Source organism: Otolemur garnettii, unplaced genomic scaffold (genome assembly GCF_000181295.1).
Source record: "Otolemur garnettii isolate 467f Iridium unplaced genomic scaffold, OtoGar3 scaffold00031, whole genome shotgun sequence".
Taxonomy (NCBI): domain Eukaryota; kingdom Metazoa; phylum Chordata; class Mammalia; order Primates; family Galagidae; genus Otolemur; species Otolemur garnettii.
In genome coordinates this window covers 12,368,399-12,381,397 of record NW_003852426.1, presented here as the reverse complement: position 1 = coordinate 12,381,397, position 12,999 = coordinate 12,368,399, and the positions used below count along the sequence as shown (strand labels likewise).

At 51.0% G+C, this 12,999-nt stretch overlaps 1 protein-coding gene across 1 annotated transcript; it reads left to right on the top strand.

Annotated features, from left to right (window-relative positions):
• The first annotated feature begins 223 nt into the window (after nt 1-223).
• On the top strand, nt 224-9,511 carry FRS3 (fibroblast growth factor receptor substrate 3). The gene is made up of 6 exons (XM_012804891.1): nt 224-1,975; nt 2,866-2,954; nt 4,216-4,402; nt 6,741-6,902; nt 7,742-7,890; nt 8,167-9,511. Exons 2-6 carry the CDS (start codon nt 2,889-2,891, stop codon nt 9,073-9,075), a joined length of 1,473 nt encoding a protein of 490 aa, XP_012660345.1. The 5' UTR covers nt 224-1,975; nt 2,866-2,888; the 3' UTR covers nt 9,076-9,511.
• The last annotated feature ends 3,488 nt before the right edge of the window (nt 9,512-12,999 follow it).

Genomic DNA, 12,999 nt, shown 5'->3' with positions numbered 1-12,999 from the left:
CTTCTAGGCTTGCGCGCCGGTCGTCCCGTTCGGGTCCGCCCGCCCGCAGCGTCTCGTTGGTGCTGCTGGTGACCTTCGACCCCGCGGCCCGTGGGGCGGGACAGGGAGGCCTTAGCTCCGGGCGGGCGGCGGCTGCTGCAGCGGGACCCGGGAGCGGGGCCCGGCGCCGCCCGGGCTGCGGGGCGATGTGAGTCGGGGTGCGGCGGGGCGGGGACGATGTGGCTCCACCGAGGCCGCGTCGCGCCGCGCCGCAGTCTCCGCTCCTTCCTAGGAAGCCCCGGGCGGGCGGGCGGTGGAACCCCGGGGCTGGGGGCGGGAATCCAGGGACTACGCGCACCCCTACCTCTTGATTCCTTATGGGTGTCTAGAAATTTCCCCTGACAGTCCTGATATCTAAATCTGCCTCTAACTCCCCAAACCCCACCCTCTCCCACCTCCATCCTGGGCATACCTTCGCATCTTTTGCAGCCCTCAGAGCGAGCCCCTCACTCACTCTACAAATCACCTAATTCGTCCACAGACCCATCATTCTCTACTGGATGCCCACAAATGCTTCCACTGCCTTGAAATTTCTCAGATCGTTTCCCTGTTCTCTCGTTGCACTGTTCAAAATGCCCAAATCCAAAATTCTAGCCCGTGTTGCCCTAAGCCTTCTCATACATTTTCAGTTCCCATAACCCCCTCTAACTTCTGTCTCAATCCACACTTACCCTAAAGCAGAGCCTCCTCCCTAACCCGCCCAATGTAATGCCCCCTCAACAAGCTATCTGATATGTCCTGGTATCTTGAAGAGATGGTGATAGGAAAAGTGCAACACCTCCCCCATCTTGCACCCTGTAGTTCTTGGTTCTACATCCATTCCACCACACCATCCCCCAACCACCCATTGCTGGCTCAAGCCCCAGTATTTTCTTTGCAGTGACCTGCCTTTAGTCTGTGCACACCTCCTTCAGCCTGCTTCTTCCTGCCAGAGAATAAACCAGAGGAAGGGCTTGAGGTCCTTTTACCTGGAAGTTGTCCAAGGAAGCAGGGTACAAAGGGCCCTGGGAAAGACTGGTTTTCCAGCACAGGAGAGTGGGATTTCAAGAATCTCCAGAATCCTGGCTTATTGACTTGTCTACCTTGGGCTAGGATGCCCAGAAATTTTGGCTTATTGTTAACATTTATGTTTAAAATTAGGCCTCTGAGAACTTGGGGAACAGAAAGCCTATCAAGCTTCCAAATGTGAAATTGAATGTCCTGGAAGAGGAATATGTCCATTTTAGTGATGTTTGTTTTGCATACCTACCTCTAGAAGTTACTTAATCTGGAAGCTCCATAGATTACATATGGTTCCAATAAAAACTAAGACCTTTGGGTGAGAGTTGGAAGGGGTGGTAGGGGATTGACTTGACATTCTCCCTGATACATAAGCAGAAATAAAACTGACTAGAATATTGTTTTCCTAAATCCTCAACCAGTGTTCTTTCCGCTATATCATAGTATCCTTTTGAGAGAGGGCTGTTCAGTTAAAGTTCTTTGCAAAGGTAAGGTGGTGTTTTTGGTATTTATTGTAACAGGACTTAGGACTCATTACTAAAGGTAATAGACAGGGTCTTGGGCTATCTCAGACTTCAAACTTAGTGACACTAATCTGTCCCCCTCAGGGCTTATGGGGCTTGGGATTTGTGGTCCCTTTGTTCTTGATGTCTCTTTCTTCATTGGTGTTTTTGTCTCTTTAGGGCCTGAAACAGATAACCAGGTAGGATGGACTGACAGCAGGTCAATTTCATTAACAGTTGGGGGTGAGAATAGATTTCCATTAATCAGTGATCTCTGTCTCCTATGCTAGGTGAGCCCCAGGTGTATCCCAGTGGGATCCAGGAGACTTCTCTGCAGACTGTTTGCCATGACACTCCATCAAGGATAGGGAGAATAAAGTGGGAATCCTTCCTCATGCCCCTCCCATGGTCAGCTCCCCAATGGCCTGGGTGAGGTAAGACCTGTGTGCAGGAGTCAGTTTTTTGGAGTTTCCCAATTTGGGTGCAGTTCATTGGATTGTTTACACATTCAGCAGGAGTTCCAGAAGGATAGCTAATCCTACAGACTCATTTCTTATAGTGAGCTGCAACCTGTTAAAACTCATGGTTGGGACTGGTCCATGCGTTTCTTGTTCCCTTAAGTCATTCAAGCCTTAGTGGTATCCCCTTCATCCTAGACACAGGCCTGATTATTGTATCACATAAACCAAGCACTAGAATCCTGGAGGGGAAAGGCCAAATAGTAAGGCCTCTAGTCTCTTTCGAGGGGAACAATCCCAGCACTTTTTCTTTAATGAAAAAATACCCAATTGAGGTTATAAAAATTGTTCTCTGTTTCAAATGTCCAGTCTTCTGAATGTGGGTGAGAATGGGTAGGGAAGAAGAGAGAAGGGTATAGGTCAAAGTATCTGGGACTCCTAAGCAACAGTTTCTTTGCTGAATCCAAATGAAGGTGTTGGCCTAGCACCTAACTCCATCTGTTGCTGCTCACTTCTGCGCTTCTGTAGTCTTGCTTTCTTTCTGGCTGGGTCTCCCTTCTCTGCCATTGCATAGGTCAGGATCCTATATGCTTATTAAGGTCTACGTGAAATACTACCTCTGAAAAGCTCTCTCTACCCCTCTGCCCATCAGCATTAATCCTTAACACACTGTAACTTGAATTAATGTTTATCCAATGTGGGTCTGGCCCTGGATTGAGCATGTGAGTTCCTTGAGGGAGGGTCTGTGTCATTGAGTTTCTTGGATGGAGTAGGTGATCACAATGAGGTGCTTTTGCCCAAGTTCTCCAGAGGACAGCTTTTGGAACTGACTTGGTAACCTGCTTATCCGTTATGTTTTTCCCTAGGGTGAGCTGGCTGCTCTGACACCATGGGGAGCTGCTGCAGCTGCCTGAACAAAGACAGTATCCCAGACAACCACCCCACCAAGTTCAAGGTACTCAAAGCCCCTTCCTCTCCCATGTTCCCTAAATGGCCTCTTGAGCTCAGGCCTCATGTATTGGGAGTTGCCTCAGCCTCTCTGTAGAAAGCAAAATGACAGGTCGAGTTTGTGGGCTGATTAAGCTTCTCTAGCTCGAGCCCTCTGTGGCAGCCTGAGGAAAAGAGCCCCAGGCCATTGCCATTTTTGCAGCTCTTAATACTTCCAAGAATGAAGAAATACTGTAATGGTGCTTTAGAGCATTTACTCCTGTCAGTATAGTTTAATAATTTTATGTATACCTTTTTTGGAGAGAAAAATAGGTCTGTATTTGTGAATAAATATGTGTTAATTATGTGGCCTGTTGTGGCTCAGATATGTAATCCTAGCACTCTGAGAAGCTGAGGCAGGAGGATCACTTGAGCTCAGGAGTTCAAGACCAGACTGAGCAAGAGAGACCCTGTCTCTACTAAAAATAGAAAAATGAGCTAGGCGTTGTGGTAGGTGTCTATAGTCCCAGATACCTGGGAGGCTGAGGCATGAAGATTGCTTGAGTCCAAGAGCTTGAGGTTGCTGTGATCTGTGATGCTATGGCACTCTAGCCTGGGCAATAGAACGAGACTCTGAAGAGAGAGAGAAAAGAGAGAAAGAAAGGTGTATGTATTTAAAATAGTGCTTAGCACGTGGTCAACACTCCTACCAGTGTTTGCTGTTTGCTCTTGGTAAGCCAAGGACAGGGCCAGTGGACCTATGTGTGCCCCTTATACCACCTCCCTCAAAGGGCAATTGCTCCCACTGGTTGGGGGTGGGGGTGTCAAGATGCATGTTTCTCCTGCCCACCAAAAGAGGGAGCCCTTAGCAAGTCCTCCAGTGGGGGAGGTGGTAGAGGTAGTATATACTTGTTTGGCCCTGCGCTTAACTTTCCTAGGGTCTTATAATTGAACCTCTTCCCCATTAACATCTGGTCCTTGAATACTAAGCCACGGCTGCCTGAGGTCATCTAAAGATGTGACCTTGGAAGTAAACCACCGTTTCTTTCACTTTCCAAATGACAAATCTGAGGTCTGGAGAGGAAAGGTTTGCTCAGAGGACTGCTGTGGGTCCATAGCATTGCTCCATGTATTCCCTAGTAATCACATGTCACTCAGGAGAATCTGGTAGCATCATGTGACACCCTTGGTACCCCAGCGGTAGCCCTACATCGGACTTCCCAGTGGCTCAAGGACTCATGCAAACATTTGTTGGACTCACTCATTAACTCTTCTGTGCTGCCTTGCAGGTTACAAATGTGGATGATGAGGGGGTGGAGCTGGGCTCTGGGGTGATGGAGCTGACCCAAAATGAGCTGGTGCTGCATCTACATGGACGGGAGGCTGTCCGCTGGCCCTACCTCTGCCTGCGGCGCTATGGCTACGACTCCAACCTCTTCTCCTTTGAGAGTGGCCGCCGGTGTCAGACAGGCCAGGGTGAGTACTAGGCCTACCCTACTCTGGGATAAGGGCTTATGCACATGGGACAGGCACTGGGGCTGGACGGTGCACTTTAGGGAACTATGGGGAAATTTGTTGTGGAATTCAAGAATGGGCCTTAACATGTGACCCAGCCCTAAGATGTGGCAGGTGCTTTCCAGAGAAGTGAAGGGTCTTGGCCAAGGGCAGGTTGTTGTTGGCCTTGACATGTTGTCACAGAACTAAGTGGATTCCCAGTCCGTGCTTTTCCTCTTCAGTCATTGCAGCTCTAGTCCAGTCCCTTTGTGGGAACACTTGTTGCACAGCCCATGATTCTCCCCCTCCCTCTGTTACTCCAGTTTCAAGGAGCCCTGTTGCCCTCTAAATAGGCCCCAAATGATGTACCTTGGACCCATGAGTAATGAAAGAAAGGTCAGGTAGGAGACTCTGTATACTGTGGGGCTGAGTGGCTTGGGAAGGAGAGATTTAGAGAGGCAGGCCTCTTGGGTCCCTAAGTACATTTTAACCTTCAAGAGGTTAATCATTGACCTCCATCCCCTGTGGGCAATGGAGTGTGATGTATTCTCCCTCCCCTAGCTCCCTAGCTCCCCAGCTCCCCATTCTCCCTCCCCATGCTCCCTTTCTCACCCCCATCCCCCCTTTCTCACCCCCATCCCATGCCAAACCACAGTCAGAGCAGGTGGTGGGTTATTACTTGAGGTCAAGGCTAGAGCCAGCCATGGCTCTTTGAAGGAGTGGCGTGGTCTGGGTTTATCTTTTAGGATCCAGACATAAACTCTGCAAAAGGAATCCTGCATGTGATTATGTTAAATGCAGTTTGGGATTATGACTGTGCAGAGGTGGAATGACGAGGCTGCCAACACAACAGTGAATCTCTGAGGTTGTGTTTGCTGGAGGAGCCTTCCCCTCCATGTAGCTTACGTATCCTTGGAGCTCATAAGGGTGAGTAGAGAGAGGGCAGGAAGAGGCTTCCTTGCTCCTGGTCATGTTTGATCTATGCTTGGGATCCTGGAGGGGCTGCCCTAGGCCCCAACACAGGGTCCTAAAACTCCGGGCTTTCCTGGTCTTTTCTAACCCTTAACGTATCTTGTGAGAATACTTCTTTTTCTTCTCTATATCCTTCCCGTCCCATTCTTATAAGCCACAGTTGTCCCATTTCCTAGCCTAATTGTATTTATCTTAGTTGTGGATGTATGCTCATGCACACCCCAAGTAGATTCCCCCAAGTCCCAGGTCCCACTGTTGCAGAGGAGGGTGCAGAGTCCCCAGGCATAATACCCTGAGAGCATCTCTAGATCCCCTGAATCACAGGTGCTTAGCCCAGTTCTCCTGTGCCCAAGACTTTGAATTACAACTGGAGTTTGAAGGGCTGTAATGCTGGCTGCATTGAGGAGCCCCATGATTGTCTTGCCGTATTTATCTTTAACTAGTCTGCCCATCTTTTCTTTCTTTCTGCACCAGAATTTAAGCTCTGTAAGGTCAGGGACCAATACACAGTAGACATTCCCTCTCTGGCCAGGCACTGGGCTAAATCTCCAGTAAACAGGGCAGACCCTCCTTTCAGAGAGCTTAGAGGCTAGTGGGCATAGAACTGAGGACTGGTGCCCCAGTGGACCTTCTTTTCCTGGGGAGCAGGAGGTGGTAGGTGGAAGAAGATGGAGGCAACATATGAGGTGGAATGTTCGCTCATCTGATACTATCCTTTTCTACTTTGGTTTTTAGTCTCTTTTCCTTACCCCTGAATACATTCATGAAATGGTTTCACCTCAGAGGAATACTAATAGCTGAAGTATTTACTCTTAAGATAATGGTACAAAGTGTGATGACTCACAATTATAATCCCAGCGACTCAGAAGGCTGAGGCAGAGGATTGTTTGAGACCAGTCTGGGTAACATAGTGAGACTCATCTGTAATGAAATAAAAAATTAGCCAGGAGTGATGGTGTGCACCGTTAGTTCCAGCTACTCAGGAAGCTGAGGTGGGAGGATTGTTTGAATCCAGAAGTTCGAGGTTGCAGTGAGCTGAATACTCCATTGCACTCCAGCCTGGGTGATAGAGCCAGACTCCATTTCTTATTAAAAAAGAAAAAAAAACCATGGTAATGGATTGTGTGTGCGTGGAGGCAGGGGACTGTGGGCCCAGCTCCTCCAGTGCTTAGATTTTAGAGAAATGATTCTGGAAAGAATGCCCAGGATGAGGGGAGGCTCTTCTGCTCTTGCAGGCCTGGGGCTGGAGTTCAGGGACATTTCCCACACTCCATGTGCCTTTCAAGCACCTCTGGTCCTTCCGGATGAGTCCAGGGTCAGAGAAGTCTCATTTTTTTCTCTCCTCCAGGAATATTTGCATTCAAGTGCTCCCGAGCTGAGGAAATCTTCAACCTCCTTCAGGATCTGATGCAGTGCAACAGCATCAATGTGATGGAAGAGCCAGTCATCATCACCCGCAATAGCCACCCTGCTGAGCTTGACTTCCCTCGGGCCTCCCAGCCACCCAACGGTGAGGAGACCCCATCTTCAGGATCCCAACGTGCCCATGTGCATGCACACCCACAAACACAGACCCGGGAAGCATGAGTCACGGGACGAGGTGGAGTAGATAAGGGTGTGCTCGCTCACTCAGCCTTCCATGACAGTTGTCCACAATCAGAACCATTCTTGAACATGCATAAGTCCTGGGCTGGGCCAATCAAGTGACTCAAGTGCAGGCTGTCGAATCCTGGGCCTTGTCTCAACTGATGGTCTAGGAGCAGACAAGAAGACACTGGGTTTCCATAGAAACCGTAGTCTGGAGCTTTTTTGCCTCCTTCCTGTGTCTAGTGGGTCATATCTCTTCACCTTTCCTGGCTGCTGATGCAGGCATCTCTGGCCATGACCATATTCTGGAAAGGTTCCTGCAGCTTCTACTTGTTTAGTCACTGAGTCCAGGTTAGGCACCTGCTCAGTGTGCTGCCCTCCCTGGGTTGGCCTGTGGGGACAGAAGAAATAGAAACACAGTCCCTGTTTTTGATGAGCTTCCCTGAAGCTCACTGTCAGAGCTAGAATGAGGCAAAGGGATGGCCCAGCGGTGACAAGGCATGTTTTAGGTGTTTCAGGTAAGGCTGTAAGTGGGGAGGTGGGAGGCACACTGAGTTTTGAGGGGAAGGATACAGTCTGAAAAGCAGACTGTAAAAGAAAGAGGAATAATGGGGGCTGCTATCTCAGTGGCACTTACCACCATGGGGGACCTGCAGAACATCTCCCCTTCATTGGACAGTCCTAGGACACCACACACATAGCTGCAGGTAGTTGTCAGGTGGCTTAAGTACCCTCACCTGGCCTTGTCTCGCCTGTGCCCAGCTCTAGGCTACACTGTCTCCAGCTTCTCCAATGGCTGCCCTGGAGAGGGCCCACAATTCTCAGCCTCCCGGCGGCTCTCCACAAGCAGCCTACGACACCCCTCGCTTGGGGAAGAGTCCACCCACGCCCTTATTGCCCCTGATGAGCAGGTGAGCATACAGCAGGCCAGCCCCTGCCCTGTTTGTCCGGGTGGTGATGGGGGATAAGGAGGCTGCCTTCTCCCATTAAGGAACATGAGAAGGAGAAGTAAATGGATAGGGTCCCTTCCTGTCTCCAGAAAGGGAGGCAGCTTCCCAGCAAGGTTGGAGGGCGGAGAAGAAGAAACTCCAGCCCTTTTCCCTGTGTTTCTCTCAATCTGTCCCTTCTGCTCTCTCCTTCTCCCTGCCCTGGGACCCTCCTGCTTCACTTGGACTCTTTCCCTGCAGTCCCACACCTATGTCAACACACCGGCCAGTGAGGATGACCACCGCAGGAGCCGGCACTGCCTGCAGCCACTGCCTGAGGGGCAGGCACCCTTTCCCCCTCAGGCCCAGGTCCCCGACCAACGGGACCCACAGGTGTTCTTGCAACCAGGCCAGGTGAAGTTCGTGTTGGGCCCAACCCCTGCTCGGCGGCACATGATGAAGTGCCAGGGCTTCTGTCCCAGCCTGCATGACCCTGCCCACCACAACAATAACAATGAGAGCCCTTCCGAGTGCCCAGCCCAGCCCAAGTGCACATATGAGAACGTCAGCGGGGGGTTGCGGCGAGGGGCCAGCTGGAGACTGAGCCCAGAGGAGCCAGGCTGGAATGGCCTTGCTCAGCGCCGGGCTGCCCTGCTGCACTATGAGAACCTTCCCCCTCTGCCCCCTGTGTGGGAAAGTCATGCCCAGCAGCTGGGAGGGGAGGCCGGGGATGATGGGGACTCAAGGGATGGGCTCACACCCTCCTCCAATGGCTTCCCTGATGGTGAGGAAGACGAGACCCCACTGCAGAAGCCTACCAGCACCCGGGCCTCTGTCCGCAGCCATGGCAGCTTCCCTGTGCCACTGACCCGCCGCCGGGGCTCCCCTAGGGTCTTCAACTTTGATTTCCGCCGGCCGGGCCCCGAGCCCCCAAGGCAGCTCAACTACATCCAGGTGGAGCTAAAGGGCTGGGGTGGAGACCGACCCAAGGGGCCCCAGAACCCCTCGGGCCCCCAAGCGCCCACCACCCACCCTGCCCGCAGCTCAGACTCCTACGCCGTGATTGACCTCAAAAAGACCGTGGCCATGTCTAACCTGCAGAGGGCTCTGCCCCGAGATGATGGCACTGCCAGGAAAACCCGGCACAACAGCACTGACCTGCCTCTGTAGGGATATCCTGGTCCTCACCACCCTCTACCCCACCGTGTCTAGCCTCTGCCTCACACTCCTGTCCTCTGAACCCACCCTCCCCAGGGTTCAGGGTTGCTTTGCAGAAGGCATTGAGGTGGGACCAGATGCTTCCTTACCCTGGTTGGCATCCCCAAAGATATCAGTCACTGAGTCTCCTGGTCTCTGAGCTGAGGAGAGAAGAGGGTGACCAGGCGAAGAGGGAGCCATGACGTAAACTGTGAAGGGTTCCCAGGATTGCATTTAGCATCCTCTGTCCTGTCCATTTGTCTCGTCTATTGGATGTCTGTGTTTTTTTTTGTTTGGAATTTTGAAACATTTTGTACCTGTTGATTTTATTTATCAGTTTATTTTTCTATTTATTGTTTTAAATGTAATTTAACATATTTATTATTAATATAATTATTTTTAAATTCTGGCTCAGTGAATGATAATTATTTTATGAAATCTTTTCTGCTATGCCTCTGGATTGGGTGTAAAGCAGCCCCAGTAGAGGTAGGGGCTTCTCCTGGGAAATTTGGGGTGCTTGTGGGTTTTGGGGGGTTTGTTTTGTTTTGCTTTTTAAGACTAGTTAAGTGCAGTCTAAGAAGGGGGAAAAGAGAAGAACGAGGAGTTCAGTCTGTAACTGACTGAACAATCAAGTGAGATACTGCCTTCAGACCAGCCATGTGGTTTTTGCCAATGATCGTTTCCTTCTCGCTTCCAAGAAGACCTGCCCCAGAACTTAAAGTGGCCAGGGATGGATGCTCTGTTGAAGCAAAGTGACAGGATGGCTGGAATCCTAGATGCAAAAGGAAGACCTATGAGGAGCACTGCCTTAATGGGATAGAACCTTGACCCTCTGAGGTTAGCAATAGGCCGGGAACATGGGGTGGGGGCCACTAGCCAAGCATTTTCTCCTTTGGAACACTGCACTGATTCTCCACCCTCTGGGCACGCCCCAGGGGCCACTGCTCTCCTTTAACACCTGGGCCCAAAAGCAGGCCCTGGCTCCTTAGCTGCCCCCAGCACTGTTGAATCAAGGCCAAACCTTTAAAGAGGACTTTCCTAAAAGCCCAGGATTATAGCAAAAGGAAAAAACAACATAATGTGTAACTAGATAATCTGACTTACAAAATGTATCTTTCCCAGAGAACTATCCCCAAGGAAGGACTGTGGGACTCCCCTGCTGCAAAGGTGGGGCCCTGACATAGCTATCAAATTAGAGCATCTGCTTTAGAAGCCCAGGGTCTGACAGGGCTGTGCCTGGGCACCCACCTCTGTGTAGTTCTGTGGCAGGAGCTCCCTCTCTCCGTCCTGAGGCTGCCTCTTTCTTCTTCCTCATGATGGCCTACATTCCTCCAAGACTATTTCTGACTCAACCACCTATGCAGTTAATCTAAGGAAATCCAGCCTCTGTGATAAGCCACTCAGGGCCTAGGTAAGGAATGACAGTGGGCTTTGTCTAAGACTTAGGGAAGAGTCTGTTTCTGGTCATTGTGCTCTAGCTCCTGTCCTATGGAGCAAGCAGACTGTCCTCCTCACCAAGTAGACAGGCCAGAGCTCACCCCCCTTGGTCCCTCCCCCTCCTTTTGTCCGGGCCCCATTTCCTGGGATTAGATTTACCAGCTTCCAGACCCCCTGACCTTGAGTGTTACTTTCTCAGTGAAATGGGCAGTGTGGATCAGCCACAAAAGGTTGAGGGAGAAGCTCTCCAAACAGGGCCTGCAGGGTTCAAGGGGGCAGTTCCGTAGTCCTGGATCAGGCACCAAATCCTCCTCCCTTCCACATCCTTTGATCTCTGGATCAGAAGATCTATCGGCTGGATTCATTGTACTTTTTTCCACACTGTGGTAGAGAAATGCTATTATATCCTCTCTGCAGCCTACCCAGGCAGCTCAATTCTGCCTTACCTGCTACTCTTTGTGGACTCCACAGTTAGAGGAGAGCGTCTCTCTGCTGAGATGGGGGTGAGTATATTCATGCCAGGACCAGGCCTAGGGGCCCCTGGCCATGCTTGTGCCTTAGGCATCTGTGCAGTCTCCTTCTTACTAATGGAAAAACTGTCATGGGGTAGCCAGAGGCCGGTTTGAGTCAAGAGACCTAAGGTCTGGTCCTGACTTGTCCACTTTCTATTACCCCAAATAGGCTTAGTTAGCTGGTGGGAGAGATGGCCAAAAGGACAATAAACAGGACACCACTTTGGAAAGCGATAAGACTCTCACATTGTGGTAACAACTCACTGTTACTGGGGAAAAATCCAACAAGTCACAACAGCTCATTCCCCCCAACCTCAGGCTTATTGCTGTGCCATTGCTGACCAGTTCACGAAGCCAGTTATTCTTTAGACTGCAACATCCTTGTCTGAACCCCAGGGGTCCCCCTAGAGCAAGCCATAATTGTCCCAGTGAGCACATTTATAGTACTTGGGGGAGTGAGTCTAAGAGATGTGTTCCAGGAGTTGGCTTCCAGCCAGGGTAGCCCCCAACCTTCCCTGTCCCCTCCCCTGGCCACTGCCTCTGACCCATGAGGTCTACCGCAGGAATTTTCCTCTCATGGGGAAGGTGGGGCAGGAGTGGTCAGTTTTCCTGGCAGGAAGGGGTGGGTGGGAGTGATGCCTGGGAGGGCAACTGCTGCCCCTGTGTCTGAGCCTGCCCTGCCATCAGGGTGTGGTGCACAGATGGAATCAGTTTTCATCACCAGCATCAGTGAATGTTTGCTGAGGGCTTGGTTCTCTTTAGAAACAGGTCCTCCCCAAACTTGGGCTGCCCTCAGGAAAGGACAGGATGCAGCTTCCTGTCTGGGAGTGACATTTCAGGTCAGACCAGCAGTGGCCTGCCCTAAGCCCACCCCTATGTAATAATAGCACTTTCCAAGGGTATGAACACAGTGGGCTTTCCATAGGGCCAGGCAGACCATTTATCTTTCAGGCCTCACTGGGCAGGCAGGATGTTATCCCCACAGTACAGAGGAGGAGGAACGTGGTGAAGTGAAGTGACTTGCCTTAGGCCATAAAGTTAATCAGTGGCTTGAGCTGGGGCTGGATGCCAGTCCTGTGTCCCCCATTTCCTGCTCTCAGTCTGGCCTGATGGAGCCCAGTTCTCTCAGGTGGGCTGCAGGGAGAGTGTGTTGGGTTGAATCTCAGCAGAGGTTCACATTCCAGCTCCCACTCAGGAATCCTTTTGAATTCCAAGCCAGGTCCTTTTCACATTAACTACAGGGTGAAACTGCCCTACACTCACCTACCAACCCAGTCCCTTCTATTCTTGAATCCTCAGAAATGGCTCCAAGTTCTGTCGATGGGCAGGGTCAGGGCAGGGTCAGGACAGGCGAATGAGAAGAGGACTTGACTTAACCAGTCTCTACATCTCCTGATCGAATGGGAAACTGCTCAGAAGTGGAGAGGAGTTTCAGAAAGGCCTCAGGTATAGGGAGAGCTGAGGTAAGGGTGAGGAGACCCTATGTGGGCCTCTCAGGGCTCTGTACTTAATAGTATCACAGAGTCCCAGAAACAATCTCAGCCATGTTTAGCAGCTGACCCAGGACCCATCCAGGGCTTCTGTGAACAGGATTCCTGGAGATGTTTATCTACCCTTTGCTCACACACTTGCAGTAACAGGGAGCTCACTATCTCACAAGCCCATCCTCCACTCTGGTCTTATGAAATCCCTACAATTCTGGCTCTGCTCCTGTAGCTCAAGCAGCTAGGGTGCCAGCCACATACACCAGAGCTGGCAGGTTCAAATCCAGCCTGGGCCTGCCAAACAATAATGACCACTACACCCAAAAAATGGCCAGGCATTGTGGTGGGCGCCTGTAGTCCCAGCTACTTGGGAGGCTGAGGCAAGAGAATCTCTCAAGACTTTGAGGTTGGCTCGGCGCCTGTGGCTCAAGCGGCTAAGGCGCCAGCCACATACACCTAAGGTG